Here is an 18,431-nt window from a genome sequence, read left to right on the forward strand (position 1 = left end):
CGTTAACCAATCACGTTCAGGGGAGATTTTCCGCAGAATCTAAAGGCTGTCCTCATCAAAATTGCAAACTAAATATTCCACACCGGATCAAATGGCGGAGTAAAGCTAGATGAATGGGGCTACTTGTTGAATCAGATGCAAGGATTGCGGTAGCTTATAACAATTTGTCAGATGAAATGTCTGACAAAAACCTTCATGAAGTGCCCCGATCTGCATGACAGCTTACAATAACTCCCCTCCCCGCGGTCAGTTTGGTCAAGTCGGTCAATTTGATAACGAAATGGTTGCTTAAGCCTTGAGGAATTCGTTGCTACCAATGATCTGTTACAAATATTTCTCAGTCTATAGGCTTTTAAATGGTACAAGTAATATGTATGATAATACATGATCGGCTTATGACGCCTTAAAGCCAGTTCGGGGTTCCAGTCTGCGCATGAGCAGAAAAAGGTAATTTGTACTGAGACACAGGTAGGATTTTTCTATTCACTGAGATAAGCATCGATGATGTTATATTTATTCATGTAATCCGTATAGATGGTGCTTGCCAGTACATCCCCCTTACAGCAAGTCTAGTATTTGGCAATGTTAAAAGAAAAAGGCTGTTACTGCACTTCACACAAATCAATGAAATGAATGTTCCACTGAATGTTGATTGACGAACCATTCTGGTCACCTGGTCGATGCAGGTCCATTCTTTGTTTGAATGCGAATTCCGTGAATTGCTATGTTGGTCAAGCTAAAAAATCACGTCGCTTTGAATCGAGTGAAGTGCCTAACCAACTGAGAGAAATGAAAGGTCATTTGTGCCCACGAGCGCACGAGCTATCCTCGACCTGGCTTATTATGAGACACGTGGTCCATCATATCTCATACAAATATTAACAGTGAATGAATAATTAAATTAATAACAAAGGATGCACATTAAATTACATCATAGTGTTATTGCTGGGACTTGTCATGTCCGTGCTTGCAAGGAGAGTTGTTTTCGGGAGATTCATTCCCAAGGCCCCCAGGCGCCTCCGTGCAAGGCCGGATTCGCACGTGGATCCCACGGTGGATATCTGACCGGAACCGAGTCTTGATAATATTGGTCAAGTCGGTCCAGCATCATAGCGACTACCTCCGGATAGTTATCCGAGAGATCGTTTTCTTCCAAGGGGTCCGCGGTGATGTTGAATAGCCAAAGATGTTGACCTGGCCTCAAAATAGGGTTTACGATTCCTAGACCAGACTCTAGAGGTGGAGTCCACGAGTTTGGGTGGGGCACTGGAAAAGCAAAGAACAGAAATCACAATAAGTTAATGTAATAAATGTATGTTTGCTTCGTCAGTACCAACCTACACGAACTCTTCGATCCTTAATTTCCGGTCTCTTTCATATTCCGCTTTCTAAGAAATCTTGGGGGTGGGGGAGCTTTTTCTCATGCTGGACCAACACTGTGGAATTCATTTCCACGTGAGCTGAAAGACTCAAGCTCCATGACGTCTTTTAGGAGTAACCTAAAATTTTAGTTTGACAGTGCATTTTGAAGACAAACATTTATGTCTTCTTTTTTATCTTTTCTTCTTTTATTGTGTATATATTTTCAGTCTTTTTCCTTTGGTGTAAAGTGCCTTGAGCATTTAATGAGAATGGAAGATGGCGCTATCGAAATTGTATGTATCGTGTATGTATGTATGTATGTATATACAGGAGATATTGAATTTCCTATATCACACAATATTCAAATGCCCCTATCTATTGTTGTCCATCATATATTTGTACATTCAAATTAGGTATCCATATCATGTCATGGCATGACATAATTAGTGAAATGTCGTCAAGAGGTCTTGAATCTCATGCACTATGCCACAGTCCCCCAATAGCTGCAGTAATTTTAACAGAGCTTCACCAGAACTCTAGCATCACTTTTCTACTACACTGATGCTTGTTACATGTAGTGGCACTATCATCAGTGCCTTAATTATTCTACAGTAAGTGTTTTATCTCTTCTTCCAGAGCGTTATGCTGCTAGTGTGCGCTGAGTTTTACAGCTTGCAAGAATCTTCAGCTATTTAAGGGGATGGCTATAGTAACTGATCAGTGGGAATATTGGGGGATGATTGTTCCAATCCTTGTGGGATTCATCTAAGAGTACATTGTGTATCTATTGTTGTGTGAAAATTATTTGCTTCAGAATTATCTCATATTCAAGGCAGTAATGTGCAGTTCAATGCTTCCAGGTTAGCATGCCTGTACAGTGACGGGGTGATCGTTAATGGGCCGTTAATGATCGCCCCGTACAGGCATGCTAACCTGGAAACATTACACTGCACATTACTTGAATATGAGACCATTCTGAAGCAAATAATTTTCACACAACAATAGATACATAATGTACTCTTAGATGAATCCCACAAGGATTGGAACAATCATCCCCCGGCATTCCCACTGATTCCCACTGATCAGTTACTAGCCATCCCCTTTAAAGGAGGCAGACTTAACCTGGCAGAAAAGGATGAGGATAATGAGAGGAAGAAGAACCAAAGAATCTAAAATCCGTCATGATGATAGGGATGCACTTTCAAATATTGAAACAATGCCGCACACAATACTTTGGTATTTCCATCAAATTTCTCCAGAACTGTCTGTTTGTTTTTCTGTTTGTTTGTTGTTGTTGTTTTTTTTTGTAAGAGCGAATTTGCCAATCGCTAAAAAATATAACCTGGAGAATTCGGAAGCAATTAATTTCCTGTCGGCAACAGACCTGGGCCCCCGGTTCATAAAACTTGTTATCAGTGACAAGTTGTCATAGTTTTTATAAGCTGCTGAAGTCCTAGTATCTGATTGGCTGAGAGCAGATTTGTCACAGAAATGTGGCAGTTGTCACTGAAAACATATGAGTATCTGAATATAAGAACGACCCAAGTCCATGGAACACCATTTCAAGTAAACTTAAAAAAACTTCATTATATCTTTTTTATTTGTCCAATAATATTCTGTTTAACTGTGATGGGAACATTATATATACAAATTAGAACATATATTATTATGACAATTAACATTTGCATTAATTGAGGAGAGGCTATTTTGTGTGATGGACTTGGGTCGTTCTTTGAATCATATGGACTTGAGTCGTTCTTTGATTCATATACATGATATTCTGCTATAGAGATGAGAGAAGGATGAGAGAGGGCGCTATTGTATGAATGTAAGAATGACCCAAGTCCTTCATTCCTACATTCATATAAGATTTAACTCATTCATTTCAGGCACTTCCGGGGGTAATTAGGATTTATCATTTATACACAAGATGAGTCCATGCATAAACTACAATTTCCCATGTCAAACTGAATTTGGCCAAAAATTGGACTTGGGTCGTTCTTATATTCAGGTCTTCTTATTATTATTTTTTTTTTTATGAGACCCTGATTCATTATTGACTAAGTACTTAGACTGAACAGTTACAGAACCAAAAATCTCCTGCAAAAGGATCCAAAGCTTTATCCATGATAGCTTTATCCACATAACAAATTACTCTAAGCGTTTGAATTCTCAAACTTTACTGTCTACTAACTAGGCTTCCATGATCCACCATGGCCAGTCTGAATTTTCCAGTCACCAACGCGGAGTGCCGCCCGGATCGACGAGTTGAAGCGTTGAAACCGAGGAACCGCTGCACTTAACCGGTTCGACCACATCTCGGACCACGCGTCCTGGTCGGTTTCCGAGTCTTCCGGATAGTATGGATACACAACGAGCGGATCGATGTTGTGCAACAGCTCCTTCCTGGGTGATGGAACTACGCCCCTAGAAAAAAAAAAAAGTTTGTTGAGCTCAAATTCTTGGTGGTTGTTCGTTCTTTGTGAGAGCATTTACTATCAAACCATGGTGAGGGGTGGGTGGACCTATGATGGATAGTATAGGCCTACATGAGTAGCAACATTTTCGTTCAAAATTCCTTTTCTAAAAAGTGGCAGTTTAGTGAAATAGATTATGGAATGTCTCTTCTCGTCATCGTGAGGCAATCAGGTGACCCCAAATCACAATTACACAGTAATTAGACTTCTTTGATATTCATAACCGGCAGGCAGTTCATGTGCAATTATGATATCGTTTCTTCAGTAGTAAAAGGTGCCGTTTGTCGTGATGTAATGCTAGCAAAACATAACCAGGGGTCCTGTTCATGAAGTCATCACATAAAACGTCTTTACATTAATCTCAGAATAACCCAAGTCGCTCATGATATTTATAGCTATGACAACCTTAAAGGAAGTAAAATCCATTTCATGATGTCTCTCATAAATGTGTCTCATGAGGTAAAAAATTAAAAAAAAATAGATAAACAAATAAATTAAAAAAAAAAATCTCTCATAAGACTTTTAAGAAACATATCCGCGTCTTGTTGCTTGTATTCTAGATTTTGGACTCGTTTTGTGATATTTTTAGTCACCGAAACATCTTCTAAACCTCACTGTAAAAGTCACGTCGAGTGATGGCGCGATTCTGCTTTCTTGCTGGTACTGCAAAATTACAATGCGCTAGCAGTCTGAATTTCTGTCGTCGACATAATACTCTATGGCCAGACTGGACTCTCTCTATTTCCGGGCAGACACGTTTAAAGTATCTACGTACTCTAGACAGGTTCTGGGAAACGTACAATCAGTTTCAGTGTCTGCTTCGAAGAATAAGAATAATATGGTAAAAAAGGACTCTAGAATCTAGACCAGCCTCTTTGCTGCCCTCCCCCATACTCCTTTGGTACTGTACAGTCATTGCAAAAAGGACTATACAGGTCGTTATTTGCCCAAAGATGGGTTCAAGTTCAAGTTCAAGTTCATATTTATTCGTTTTTTCCACAATATATAACACAAACATAAATCTCACTTTCTTAAGTGACAAAATCAATGCATACAATTGTACAGAGAAAACAACAATAATAGCAACAAAAAAAAATAACACTAGCGATACATTGCAATAGTTGCTGAGATAACGAAAGTGAAATAGTTTTCAATATATGCACTGTGTGAAAAATAACGGAGGGACCCACTAAAAAGACAGAGCTTGTAGAGTGTGGGCCCCTCTTTTATTAGAAGTCCGATGTAAAAATTGAATTGAAAACAGCAAAAAATCCGCACAAAAAGTTCGTCACAAAAAAGTTTGGGTTAAGTTTGGGTTAAGTGAATGCGAACTTTTGTGGTGGCAATATTCTCTCTGTGCTCTCACTCGAGATTTGCTAAAATATTATCTGCTCATAAACATCACTCTATAGGTATATCCTCGTATTCTAACATATCGGGGGACCGGTGTAATTTCTTCCGTCAATATGAGAGGGAAAGGTTAAGTGAGCGCAATGTAATAATATGTGTATTGCTCCAGGTCTGGGTTGAATTTCTAAGACTACGATATTAGCTCTGACCTTTTGTATAACATCCTCCTTTTTGTAGAAACTACACTGAAAAACATCGGTGTTAGATTTAACACCACGGGTGTTAAATCTAACACCGATCAAACTTCAATAAAGGACCACACCCACAGGTGTTGAAAATGCACTGTGATGGTGTTGAAAAGTGTTCACCTGACACTTCGTGGTGTTAACTTGACACTGTACCTGGTGTTATTTTGACACTGTACTGGTGTTAATTCAAAAATGACACCACATGGTGTTGATTTGATATTTGTTGGTGTTAATATCAATGGTTTAACACCCGTCCAGCTTCAATAAGAGACCACACCAGCTGGTGTTACTTTGGTGTAAATTTATTTTCACATTTTTTCAAAAATCTAGTATTTTAATGTAAAATTTTTGATCGTCTTGTTTAAATTAAAAATCAACAAGAAGTGCAGTTACTAAGAAACTCTTCAAAAAACAGTTTAAAATTTGGAATTGACACCCGGAGGTGTTAATTTAACACCATAAATGAGCACCGAAAATTTAACACCAGCTCGGCGTTCACTATTTAACACCGGACTTTTTGCAGTGTACGAGATCACAGCACTTGTATAATAGACAGTGAGTGTTATCAAAGAAAGACGAGTTAACAGCGATGTGTTTGTCAATAGAAAACATTTACTATTTGTTTGAAACCCGCGCAACGTTGTCGTTACTCACTTGAAGCCTTACACTTCACCCTTAGAGTTATCCATACTCCATTTGATGTGCAAAACAGAATTAAGTGTAAATTCAAAATCTCAGTTCATTATCTCAAACGGCAAGAGGGATGGATATTGACATTGATTTCAGGGGCGTCACCAGTTTTTTTTTCAAGGGGGGTGCGTTTTGACACTAAATGTAACGAGATTTTTTGGACAGACATTTGGAATACAGGAAGCTCTCAATCCCTAGACTTTGACTGTTTTTTGAGGGAAACCAAGTGGGGAAAGGGCACCGGCGTAGCTAGGATTTCATCTTGGGGGGGGGGGGGGAGTATATTAGGGTGTGGAAGTGGCTGTTTCCACCCCCCCCCCCCCCCCTCATCCCACGATGAGAACTTTTTGCCTTTTGATGTCGTAAATGGTGCATTTTGATGCAGGCTTTTTGCGTGTTTTTATCGACTTGAAACAGTCCCACTTGAAATTCTTGACATTTTACAGTCCAAAAACTGCCGTTTGTAGCCATATTTTTTTGCTTTGGAAATTAAGGGGGGGGGCGCACCGGGCGCAACTGCTGGCAATTACTGGCAGCAACATCAGGTTAATGGCATAACAATTAAATGAGAGCGAGCGAAGAGAGCGAGCTTGAAAATTTGACATTTTACAGTCCAAAAACTGCCATTAGAAGCCATATTCTTTCGCTTTGAAAATAAGGGGGGGGGGGCGCACCGAGCGCAACTGCCGGCAATTACTGGCAGCAACATCAGGAGAATTGCATAACAATTAAATGCGAGCGAGCGGAGTGAGCTTGAAAATTTTGACATTTTACAGTAAAAAAAAACAACTGCCGTTTGTAGCTATTTTTTCACTTTGGAATTTAAGGGGGGGCATCGGGCGCAACTGCTGGCAATTACTGGCAGCAATATCAGGAGAGCATAACGATTACATGCGAGCGAGCGGAACGAGCGAGCTTGAAAATTTTACATTTTGCAGTCCAAAAACTGCCGTTCTTAGCCATACTTTTTCGCTTTGGAAATTAAGGGGGGGGGGGCGCACCGGGCGCAACTGCTGGCAATTACTGGAAGCAACATCAGGTGAATTGCATAACGATTCAATGCAAGCGAGCGAAGAGAGCGAGCTTGAAAATTTTGACATTGGCAGTTCAAAAACTGCCGTTTGACGCTATGTCTTTTTTGCTTTCGAAATTAAGGGGGGGGGGGGCACACCGGGCTGTGGAACTGCTAGCAATTACTGGCAGCGATATCAGGAGAATTTAAATGCGAGCGAGCTTGAAAATTTTGACATTTTACAGTAAAAAAACTGCCGTTTGTAGCTATATTTTTTCGCTTTGGAAATTTAGGGGGGGGGGCGCACCGGGCGCAACTGCCGGCAATTACTGGCAGCAACTTCAGGAGAATGGCATTACGACTAAATGCGAGCGAGCGGAGCGAGCGAGCTTGAAAATTTTGACATTTTACAGTCCAAAAACTGCCGTTTGAAGCTATAGTTTTTCCCTTTGGAAATTAAGAGGGGGGGGGGGAACGCCCGGTGCGCCCTTCCCCCTGGATCCGCCACTGGTAGTCAAGGGTGTCGGTTTATGTTCATGACTGGGGGAGGTATGACTAGCGAGGTGGCGTCGAAGTGACCAAGCGGGGGAAGGATGTCCAAAATCTGCACTTTATTAGAGCATCCCCTAATTGTGCGTGTTTGTTTGCGTGTGTGTATTATATACATGGAAAAGTTAGGAATTAGCCCAGGTCAATTCTTTTTATTGGCAATGCAAGACATTTTTATATAGACTAGTACAGTCGTACAAGTATGTACAGATAAAGCAACACTGCAAAATCAATGATCTAGCTTTGATATAACGAAGCGTAAGGTACAAATGTGTACATTCTATGTAATCACATTGCGCAACATTGTAGCGACTGTTTTTGCCGTTCGGATGTTCTGAGTACACTGCGCACATCCTGCTTATATGCAGAATGCCAACCAGGAATCACGCTGAATCACAATCTTTTGTCGGGTCCGGGCTTTTTGAACAATGTTTCACACTATATACCTATCTAATTATGGTTAAAAGAAATCATAGAAAAATATCTTATTTCTTGATCACCCTTTCATTCAATAGCAGTTTACTAACCCTTGAATTCCTATTTTGGTAAGTCTTTTTTTTTTACCAGCGGATTGGCCCGGTTACGCCACTGTTTTTGGGTGAAATAATTGGACAGATTTTTTAACAAAAAAGCAAGAAAATCTTTTCATCGCGGGAATTATGATTATGTGGGGTGGGGCAAATGGTGCGCTTGCCTTCCAATATTTTTCTGGGGGCAAAATTTTTGTTTTCTTTCAAAAGCAAGAAAATCTTCTCATTTCGGGAATTATTAATTATGGGGGGGGGGGAGGCAAAATCAAAATATGCTTGCCCCTCCAATATTTTTATGGGGGTAACTTCTTGTTTTTCTGTCAAGAAAAAAGGTAAGAAAATCTTCTCGTCTCTGGAATTGTGGGGCGGGGGGGGGGGGGGGGGTGGGCAAAATGATATGCTTGCCCCTCCATTTTTTTTTTAATGAGGCTAAGGCTCGCTCTTGGGCTGGCAATATGGATTGGTCAGAAGTAACGTACATAGACCCTACATACTTGTAAGTAGCACACCTACATGCAAACGTGTACGTGCTCCGTATCGTACGGATGTACAGTACGGTCGATAAATAGTAAACACTGTATAGGTGTATAAAATCAGTGCTGTCAGAACAAAGAGTGCGAATTGTTTTTGCCACGATTTTGTTGTTGTTGTTGTTGTTGTCCCTGGTGCAAAATATATAAAAAAAAAATAAAAAAGAATAATTATTTAGCGGCAGGCGTTGAGGTCGCTCGCAGACTCAATTTTTTTTTTTTTTTTTTTAAGGATCTGAAGGGGGGTGCGTTCGCACCCAACGCACCCCCCCCCCCCCCCCCCTGGTGACGCCTATGGATTTTGCGCGGACGTATTTCAGTGGATAATATCCGCAGAAAACACACATACAAAGGTATACAATATTTTGTCCGCAGTCATTTAGGTCGTTAATGGCAGGACCTTGATGATTCCTATACAATGGTTATAGCTATCAACTTGAAAATCTCGTTTGAAAGAGGGTTGACCCTTATTAGTTGTGTGAAGAGTTTGGACAGTGTCTATAATGCTTTGTATATTCTGTATCAATCAGCACTCAGGACGCATAGGGTTTCCTTAACACCGGTGAATAAATTGTTTTACCTGATCGTGTCCCACATGTTGAAGCCGTCCAGGGGCTTTGTCCCATTCAGGCTGCCACCTGCTAGACCAGCCACGATGGTGGGCAGCCAGTCACTGATGTGGATGAGCTCATGGTTGCTGCTGCCTCGGACGGAGGCAGGTAGCAGCGGGCTGTGGACGAAGCCCACGCCCCGAACTCCCCCTTCCCACAGGGTCCCTTTCTCGCCCCTCAACGGCCAGTTGTTGGCGGCGCACTGCGTTGGTCCACCGTTATCTGCAGAAGATGTTACCATGGGAATGTAAGATGAAGCCGTGATATTTACCAAATTTTGTTTTTATTCAGTACCACATAATTAGGCCTATGTCCCGTCGCTATTTTTTGATAACTTCCTTTGATATATGAGTATATGAATATAAGAACGACCCAAGTCTAATTTTTGGCCAAATTCAGTTTGACATGGGAAATTGTAGCTTATGCATGGACTCATCTTGTGTATAATGATAAATCCTAATTACCCCCGGAAGTGCCTGAAATGAATGAGTTAAATCTTATATTGATGTAAGAATGAAGGACTTGGGTCATTCTTACATTCATATAATAGCGCCCTCTCTCATCCTTCTCCCATCTCTATAGCAGAATATCATGTATATATATATGAATCAAAGAACGACCCAAGTCCATATGAATCAAATAACGACCCAAGTCCACCACACAAAATGGCCTCTCCACAATTAATGTAAATGTTAATTGTCATAATAATATATGTTCTAATTTGTATATACAATGTTGCCTTCCCATCACAGTTAAATAGAATATCATTGGACAAATGAACAAATCTTCCATGGACTTGGGTCGTTCTTATATTCATATACTCATATATTTGAATACGTATCCGTGGTGTGACTGTTATTTCTTTATTTTTGTTTTTAAATTGTAAATTTGTTCCTAAATTCCTATGACATGACATATAATTCTCCGTGACATATTATTTGTAGATTATTCCCTTTTAGTGCATGTTTTATATTAGTGTAAAGGAATATAATGCAAATACATCATAATTTCTATTATATCTCAAATGTACAGAAAGTGAGACGTAGGCCTACAGATATAACAGACAAATGGACACAAGGAGAAAAAATACTGACATCTCCTTGATATGGGATAGTAAAATGTGTCCAATGGCTAATTTAATATGATCATAATTATGATCAACATCATCATTCATACCGGTAGAGAAGATGATAACAGTGTTGTTGTACAGGCCGGAGTGTCTCAACGCCTTCGTAATGTTGCCTATGCCCTCGTCCATGCATGATACCATTCCGGCGTACGTCCGCCGCCGCTCGCTTTCCACGTGCGCGTAAGGAATCTTGTAGCTTTGAGGGACTTCCAGGGGCTCGTGCACGGCTTGATACGCAATGTACAGAAACAACGGCTACGGGCAGGAGAAGAAAAAGGAAGACAGAAACAATATGAGACCATAAACAACAATAGAAAGCCAAACAGAGAAAACCACAGTACTTATATATATATATATATATATATATATATATATATATATATATATATATATATATATGTATAATATATATATATATATATATGTATATATATATATATATAATTATATATATATATATATATATATATATATATATATACATTATATATATGTATATATATAATATACATTATATATATATATATAAAAACTATTATATGTATATATATATATATATATATATATTCGAAATTTGATACGAATCCACTGGTAGATGTGTCAGAGTAGGGAAGTCATCCTCCTTCCATTCGTTGACGGGGGCGAGTAGTGGAGATGTTGATAATCGCTAGGTCATGAACCTTTAAATTGCTTTAAGTGTGGTTGCGTAACCAATGTGTTAAATTGATCCAAACTTTACTAACCAGAGCATTTTTCTTTTTTTTTCTTTTTTTTTTGTCAGAGATATACGTCTTATATGAAGCACATTACAACCAGGCACAGAATATGACATAAAAATATCATAAAAACGTGATATCATGATGATAACATTAATGTTATTATAGGGCCTACAGCAATATGGGAGAATCATAGAATTATTATGCTGGCTGTAGATGGTGTCGAACACACGAATCGCAATGTCACATGGTTGGTCTCATTATTATGACATTTGAAACGTGAAAATAAAAATGAATGAATGGATGAATGAATGAATGAATGAATGAATGGATGAATGAATGAATGAATGAATGAATGAATGAATGAATGGGTCACTGAATGAAATAAATCATGAATGAACGGATAAAAAGATTATACTTACTAAACATCCCTTCATTTCTTACTACTTAAAGGAGAAAGATCAGTGCAATGAAAAAAAAAGAAGAAATTGAATGCATCAAGCATGCCTTAGGCCCTACAACTCTTCGACCCTTGACCCTCTCACCTTTGACCTGTCATGATGCTTGATGGTGTGCACGGCCTTCTCTGTGAAGATGTGCGTGGAATAGTGACCCCGGAAGTGTTTCACGACGGACTTGTTCGCCCGCAGGTCATAGCCCTTCATCACAGTTCCGCCTAGCTTGAACGTGTTGTTGTGTGTGTAGTACCCCTCCTTGCCAGACAGGTAACCTTCATGATAATTGTATGATTGATGCCGTACACATGTTACTCTTGTTTTTAAATCAGCAAATTTAGACAGGAAAAGGGGAGACGGACCAAAAAAAAAAAACAACAACAACAACAACACTTATTCAAGGTTTGAGAAAAATCAGACAACCTGTTTCCATATTTTATGACTTTTTTTTCTGTTTGTCGATTAATATGCGTCGTCCTCTTAACTGGATAGGATCTCACAACAACAACAACAAAAACAGCAGCAACAACAACAAACAACAAATGCACCCAATTTCACAAATCTAAGTTTTACGTGAGACCATAATGAAGTAAGACAATCACAATAAAAGGCATTGAGAAAATTTTGACCTCAGCATAAAATATCGCAGAACAAGGGCAGTGTATCTCATTAGACGATACTTTTTTGTTATTAGTCCTCTCAGTATAGTTGTTACGGTTCTACGCCATCTTGACATCTTCTGTACGAGTATAGAAGCGGACTCATCAGGCTTTTATCGTGGAATTTGGCAGAGTATTTCGTTGAAAAGTTATATGGCATTACATACGAAACTTGACATTTTTATCTACGATTGCTTTTTATGCTTTTTTATCTTTTAATTTTCTGGACTTATATACCACTGATTTCATAGCATTATAATACAGTGCACTCCCATTATAACCAACACGGATATAACGAAATTCCTGTTACAACGAAACAAAAAGTCAGACCGCGTTCATCTTCCTACCTTTGTTTTCTATTGTCTATTTGTTCGGTTATAACGAAAGAACACTGCCGGTTCCCAGGACTTCTTTATAACGGGAGTCCACTGTATTGGGAATGGTTCACATTGTGTATTATGTTACTAAGCGTACGCGAAGTCTTGAATATAATAAGTTGCTAAAAGACAGAAAAGGGAAAAACCCCGAGGAATCACCAAAAAATGAGTCGAATCCACGCTCAGTTGGCAGGAAGGCGTCCTTGTAGAAACCCAAGTGCCACTTGCCCACCATGGAGGTGGCGTAGCCGCGCTCCTTCAGTTTCTGCGGCAGCGTGACTTCGTCCAACGGGAGCGCGTTGGGCTGAGGTGGCCGGATCACACCGTGTTGAAGCCCCGTGTGAATCTGTTGCAAACCGCCAACATGCAGGGATTAGACCAATGAGAAAGAAAAAGCATGGCATTTTTTTTCTATTTCTTTAGGTGGAGATTGCATGACTATACATATGATTAACAGGTGAGATTTAAAGATCAAAAGAGGGGGGGGGGGGGGGGGTCCGACGCGTGTATAGGCCTACGTGTTTTGACAAAATTTGTAATTTCATGTGTATCTTTCTCGGTGTGTTATCCGCCAGTGGACTAGAGTATAGATTAATTTACCCCTCGAAGGACCTTAATAACATTTCTTCTTTCCCAACAATCGTTAAATTAATTTCAATAGTCCGAATGCCCTTTGCATATGTTAGCTGGTTCTTGCTCTGTGTTTGGCAAACTTTTATAATGATGATGCTTGCGTTGTATTATTTAACAGGGCCTTTGAAACAATCCACACACACCAAAATGATGATAACAATAATAATAACAATAATAATAATAATAATAATAATAATAATAATAATAATAATAATAATAACAGTACTAATCAGAATCATAATCATATAACGTCAATAGTCTTAACGAAAACCACGACGTTTTTTATAAGTTCTGTTTTTAACTCTTGACACCCTCAAACACACAAACACACAAACACACACACACACACACACACACACACACACACACACACACACACACACACACATGCTATTTAAACATGTTCCGCGGCCCCTGGGTAGCTCTTCCTGTTGATTAGGTACAATGATAGATAATAAGACATAATCAAACCGCAATCATCATGTGTGAAATGAAATGAAAGTAATAAGAATAAAAGAATAAGTGTGTACGTGCGCGACTGCTCCTGACCTGGTATCTCCCCGTTAGTAGCTGACTTCTTGAGGGCGTGCAGATGGGCTGTACGTAGTACTTCTCAAGTTTGACCCCTTCGCTAGCCAGTGCGTCCAGTACGGGGGTCCTGATGGCAGACATGTGGTCACGACCGTGGTATCCCACGTCATTGAACCCGAGATCATCGGCTAGGATGAAGACAACGTTAGGTGGGGAGCTGGCTACGTCCTCGCCTCCGACAAGTCCTCGTGAGTCGCACCATACGAGTAGAAGTAAACCAGCGACCAGAACTAGTCCACTCACCATGCTCACTGCCGTTAATCCCATGGTTAACTATTATTTACACACCGTGTGGCAATACGTATAGGTAACCTATCTACGACCGACCGCCATTATACCTACCACTACCACATCGATATCCTTACTGGAGAGAGTCTTCCTCTCTTTGTTTTTATTACATGTTGAATTCAGATTGATGTGTATGAGCCGCCTTTCGACTGAGCCTTACGGCCAAGCCTTCGCAAGGTGCTTTGATGACAATGTAGACTCCCATTCGACACCTAAAGCGGAATTTCGTTCCTTCAAACCTAGTTCCGTCTATCCAGTCGGGAGTATGCCCCCCCCCCCCCCCCGACTTTAGTCTGATTTCCAGACCCTTTGTCAACTGTACTCCTTTTACAAAATACTCCGTGGTGACGAAATCGGCGCCCGTGATGAAGTCGCTGCCTTTGCCGATGGACCATGCAGCTATAAACCTGCTACTTCTTTTGCAGTTAGATGGCGTTCGTATTGAGTAATACAAAGGAAAGAGCAATTACGAGCAGACGGTCTGGAAGCCAGACTACCTCTATTGCGATGTAAATACCAGATGAATCATTGATTATTTCACTCTCACGTTCTTCACTTTACAATCTCTCAAGCTTCCTATAAAGGAATGTATTAGCTATTGTTTCCTTCAACCTTGAGTGAGCACTCCGGCGACAGAGTGCTTTGATAGTGCAGCGCCCCCTTCCGACACAGAAAAACCCTTTCCACTTTGATTTGGCTCCTTACCAACGATATTTTCTTTCTTTTTTCTTTATTTTGTTTATGTTTTTGTTTTAAATTCTATTTTATCGGATATTTCAGGGATTTATTGTATGTCTTCTCGTATATGATTTGATGAATGTTTCTTTTTAATAAACAACAGAATTTATGTCAGATTTCTTCACCTGTTCTGTACTTTATACAAAAAGAAACAAAGGAAAGCAAATAACGTTCAATGGGCGACGATCTTTATTAGTAAATAGCGAACGCACGTCCGTGACCTAAACTGAGTGTAGTTTTGTATAAAAGAATGTCCCGTCCCATGTAGAGCCAGCAGACGTACAATTTTTGCAGGATATGTACATTTTACAGTGGAACACCAAATTTTCTTATTAGTACATTACAGTTGGGACAACAAAGTAGAATTTGCAGCAGAAACAGAGATCGAAGCATTACGGACGTTCGTCTGTTTAGAACTTTGATATTTTCAATAATTGTTCTCTGTAATTTCATACGTGCTCATATAGACTTCTTATAATTTTGTGGTACATATCAATGATATGTCAGATCCAGAACACGGCCAGATAATAGATGTCACGTACCTTCAAAAAGGTCACATCAATGGTTTGAAAAACAACAATTGTTGTGAAAATAGCATTTTTACCGTATTTTTACGCTTTAAAGTCCTTGTCAAATGCAAAATATCATTCAAAAGTAAACCAATCCATACATTTCCTGAAAGAAAATTTACCAGGCTTTGAGATGACATGGAAAGAAACTGGTTTCTTAGCTCATCCTGGTGTGTTCTAAGGGAAAGAAAACGGTGCGAAAGGTGCGAAAAATGGCAATTGTACATCGTTCAAAATTTTCACCCATATGCATGTTGATATGAAAGGATGAAATCTGTAATGTGTTTAAACGACGAGATAGGGCCTTTGAATAGGGTTCTTGATATTGAACAACAAAATATCCCTCATCTAATGTCGAGTTTATAAAAATAATGAGACTGAAAAGTCACATATGTTGAGGTTTTTGCCAACGATTCGTGAACCAGAACAAAGTTTGGATCTATACAAAACATGTAGGTCTTTGAATTCATATGTCAACGCCAGTGATAATCGCAGCTTCGGAACTATAGGGCCATGCAGATATAATGTCACATAACGCGTTACTTTTTTATTTAAAACAAAAACAAAAAATAAACTTCAATTGTGTGGTAGGCAAATAGATTTTAGGTTGGTTTATCCTGAATTCCGGTTGGTTAAGCAATAACAGAGCGATGGTTTGTAGGTAAGAAACCGATGTAGCTTCTGTATACAAATTTCTCAAGGAGAGTATATCAATACCATACTGTATTACTCTTTTGACCTACGCACTCTATAAACATAACATAACACACGTAACATGGACGAATCACTTTGATAGGAGGAAATGCGTCAAGGTTGTCGCCATAGAAAGGCACTTTGTCGTGTATGTGACTCATTCTCTTTCGCATTCTCGGTAGTTTGATGCGTTTGCCTCTGTAACATCACTGAACCGCGGGCATCGATGTTCCGCATGGGCACTTATTGGTCTGTCATGGCGCTTTTACTTTGTTTTGTTTTTTTCTTTCAGCACGGCATCAAGGTAACCACTAATTAGGTTCATTAATCAACGTAAGTGACGTCGTGTTATCTCTATAACATATCACTCAGAATTGAGGGAGAAGAAAGATCCACTAACACTTTCAGGAACAACTAATGAAATTAGCGACCATTACTCCCCCCCCCCCCCCCCCCTTTCCCTATGTGATGGGCCTGCACTGGCGGCATCAATATTATTATGACGAGTTGGGCTTTCATAACAATCCAAACTCTGACATAACTTTCCTAAAGCAAGCAAGTGAATTCACTTTATACAGAACAACCTAAACCCATGTCATGTATTTCGAAATACTATGTTTTTAAGACGTGTTACTTTAATTACTATAACATTTTTATATTCATGTTTTTATCATTTCAAACATTGTATTCTTCCCAGTCTTGCTTCCCTGTTGTTTGAACCGTGCGATCCATTCCTGCTGTTTGAGAAATCCTCTGAATGATCATTTAGTAAAACAATAATTGCTGGTTCATATTTATTTCATATTCAGGATCGTCGATTTCGATACGTTAAAGGGATAGTACAGTTTTGGTTGAGATGAGAAATAGGCTTTCAAATTTTTGCAAGATACCAAGAAAACACTTATGATATAGCACAGAGCATACCGTTTTAAGAGGAATTCAAAGTTTATTTGATGAAAATCGGGTTTGGAATAACTGAAACATCCAAAAACAAAGTAAAACAAAGCAATCGTTACAAAGTGTGGGTCCCACACTTTATTAGAATCGTTCTTTTTTGGATATCTCAGCCATTTCAAAACCAATTTTTATCAAATAAACGTTGAATTCCTCATAAAATTGCATGCTCTTTCATATTTCATATGAAATTTCTCATTATCTCACCTAAAAATGTTAGAAACCTGAAATTAGGTCTCAACCAGAACTGTACGATCCCTTTAACGTCATGTTGAACTTAGTCAAACTAAACATGCCTCGTTTATTGAAACGAAGGTTTAAATCATTTTTGGTCACTGAATGTTATTTACGTGTTCATAAGGTAATGCAATTCATGATTGTATGATTTTCTAATTACTTGTTATTTGTGTTGCCTTTCTCCCAGTGTATGTTTTATGCTTGACTTGGTTTCCTTACTCATCTCTCCATTTCAATTTCACTAATGTAAATGAGTGTGTTTTGATGGCAGCTTTGTAAGTCTTTGGTTTTCCATGGTAATGATTGTAAGGTTTTTTTTTTCATTGTTATTATTATTATTATTATTAGTAGTAGTAGTAGTAGTAGTAGTAGTAGTAGTAGCAGTAGTAGTAGTAGTAAGTATCATCATTATTTCTTATGACATAACTTTATCACCCACGTCCGTTTTAATACACTGGGAATAAAACTTTGTTTTTTCTTCCTTAAAAGTCACCAAGTTTGAATGAATGTTACCGAGAAACCTTTCAAATTGAATTAGAGAAAAACCACATGACGGAGTGCAGTTTCTCTAGTCGAACGCGGGAGAAAATGACGTGTGTGATAAATGCGAGGTGTATATGGGAAGGCAAGCTCAGCATGTCAGCAACAAAATGATTAAGAGCGGTCAGGTTCAGCATTGTTTGTACATGCATATGGCTTGGACGCGGGTCTAGGTCAATTACCTTATGGGCAATATCCCCGGACCCTTCCCCAGGGGGCCTGACACTAATCCTTATCCTAATCGTAATCATAATCGTAATTCTTAACCTAATCCTAACCCTAACCCAAACTCGTGACCCTAAACCTAACCCCAGGGCTAACCCTAATCTTTAATCTAACCTTATACCATGGAGCTACTAACATAGTAGCTCCATGCTTATACCACTAACCAGTATTTAGCCGGGTGGGGCGGGGGGGGGGGGGGGGGGAGGTAATATTGCACTCTGGGGGTAATTGCCCTCATACGGACGTAGACAGCCAGGTACAAAGAGCT

The 18,431-nt window shown here is 39.3% G+C and overlaps 1 protein-coding gene across 1 annotated transcript; it reads right to left on the reverse strand.

Moving 5' to 3' along the window:
* Nucleotides 1-994: 994 nt before the first annotated feature.
* Nucleotides 995-18,189, reverse strand: LOC139737821 (arylsulfatase B-like). The gene is made up of 9 exons (XM_071648495.1): nt 18,121-18,189; nt 17,051-17,075; nt 13,878-14,080; nt 12,855-13,041; nt 11,750-11,934; nt 10,536-10,743; nt 9,329-9,581; nt 3,557-3,789; nt 995-1,266 (listed from the first exon to the last, which is right to left on the reverse strand). The coding sequence occupies exons 1-9, from the start codon at nt 18,187-18,189 to the stop codon at nt 995-997; spliced, it is 1,635 nt and encodes a 544-aa protein (XP_071504596.1).
* Between the last annotated feature and the right edge of the window lie 242 nt (nt 18,190-18,431).

This window comes from Diadema antillarum, unplaced genomic scaffold, assembly GCF_040938485.1.
Source record: "Diadema antillarum isolate AM-2024a unplaced genomic scaffold, OU_Dant_1.0 seq00000708_RagTag, whole genome shotgun sequence".
Lineage (NCBI taxonomy): Eukaryota > Metazoa > Echinodermata > Echinoidea > Diadematoida > Diadematidae > Diadema > Diadema antillarum.

Bases quoted from the DNA above. Each gene is read 5' to 3' on its own strand.
- LOC139737821 (XM_071648495.1), bottom strand. From the start codon at position 18,189: ATGATTACGATTAGGATAAGGATTAGTGTCAGGCCCCCTGGGGAAGGG. The intron at 11,935-12,854 runs GTGATTCCTCGG...ATTATCATGAAG, and splicing joins TGGATTCGACTCATTTTTTG to GTTACCTGTCTGGCAAGGAG. The intron at 9,582-10,535 runs GTATGAATGATG...CATCTTCTGCAG, and splicing joins TGTTATCATCTTCTCTACCG to ATAACGGTGGACCAACGCAG.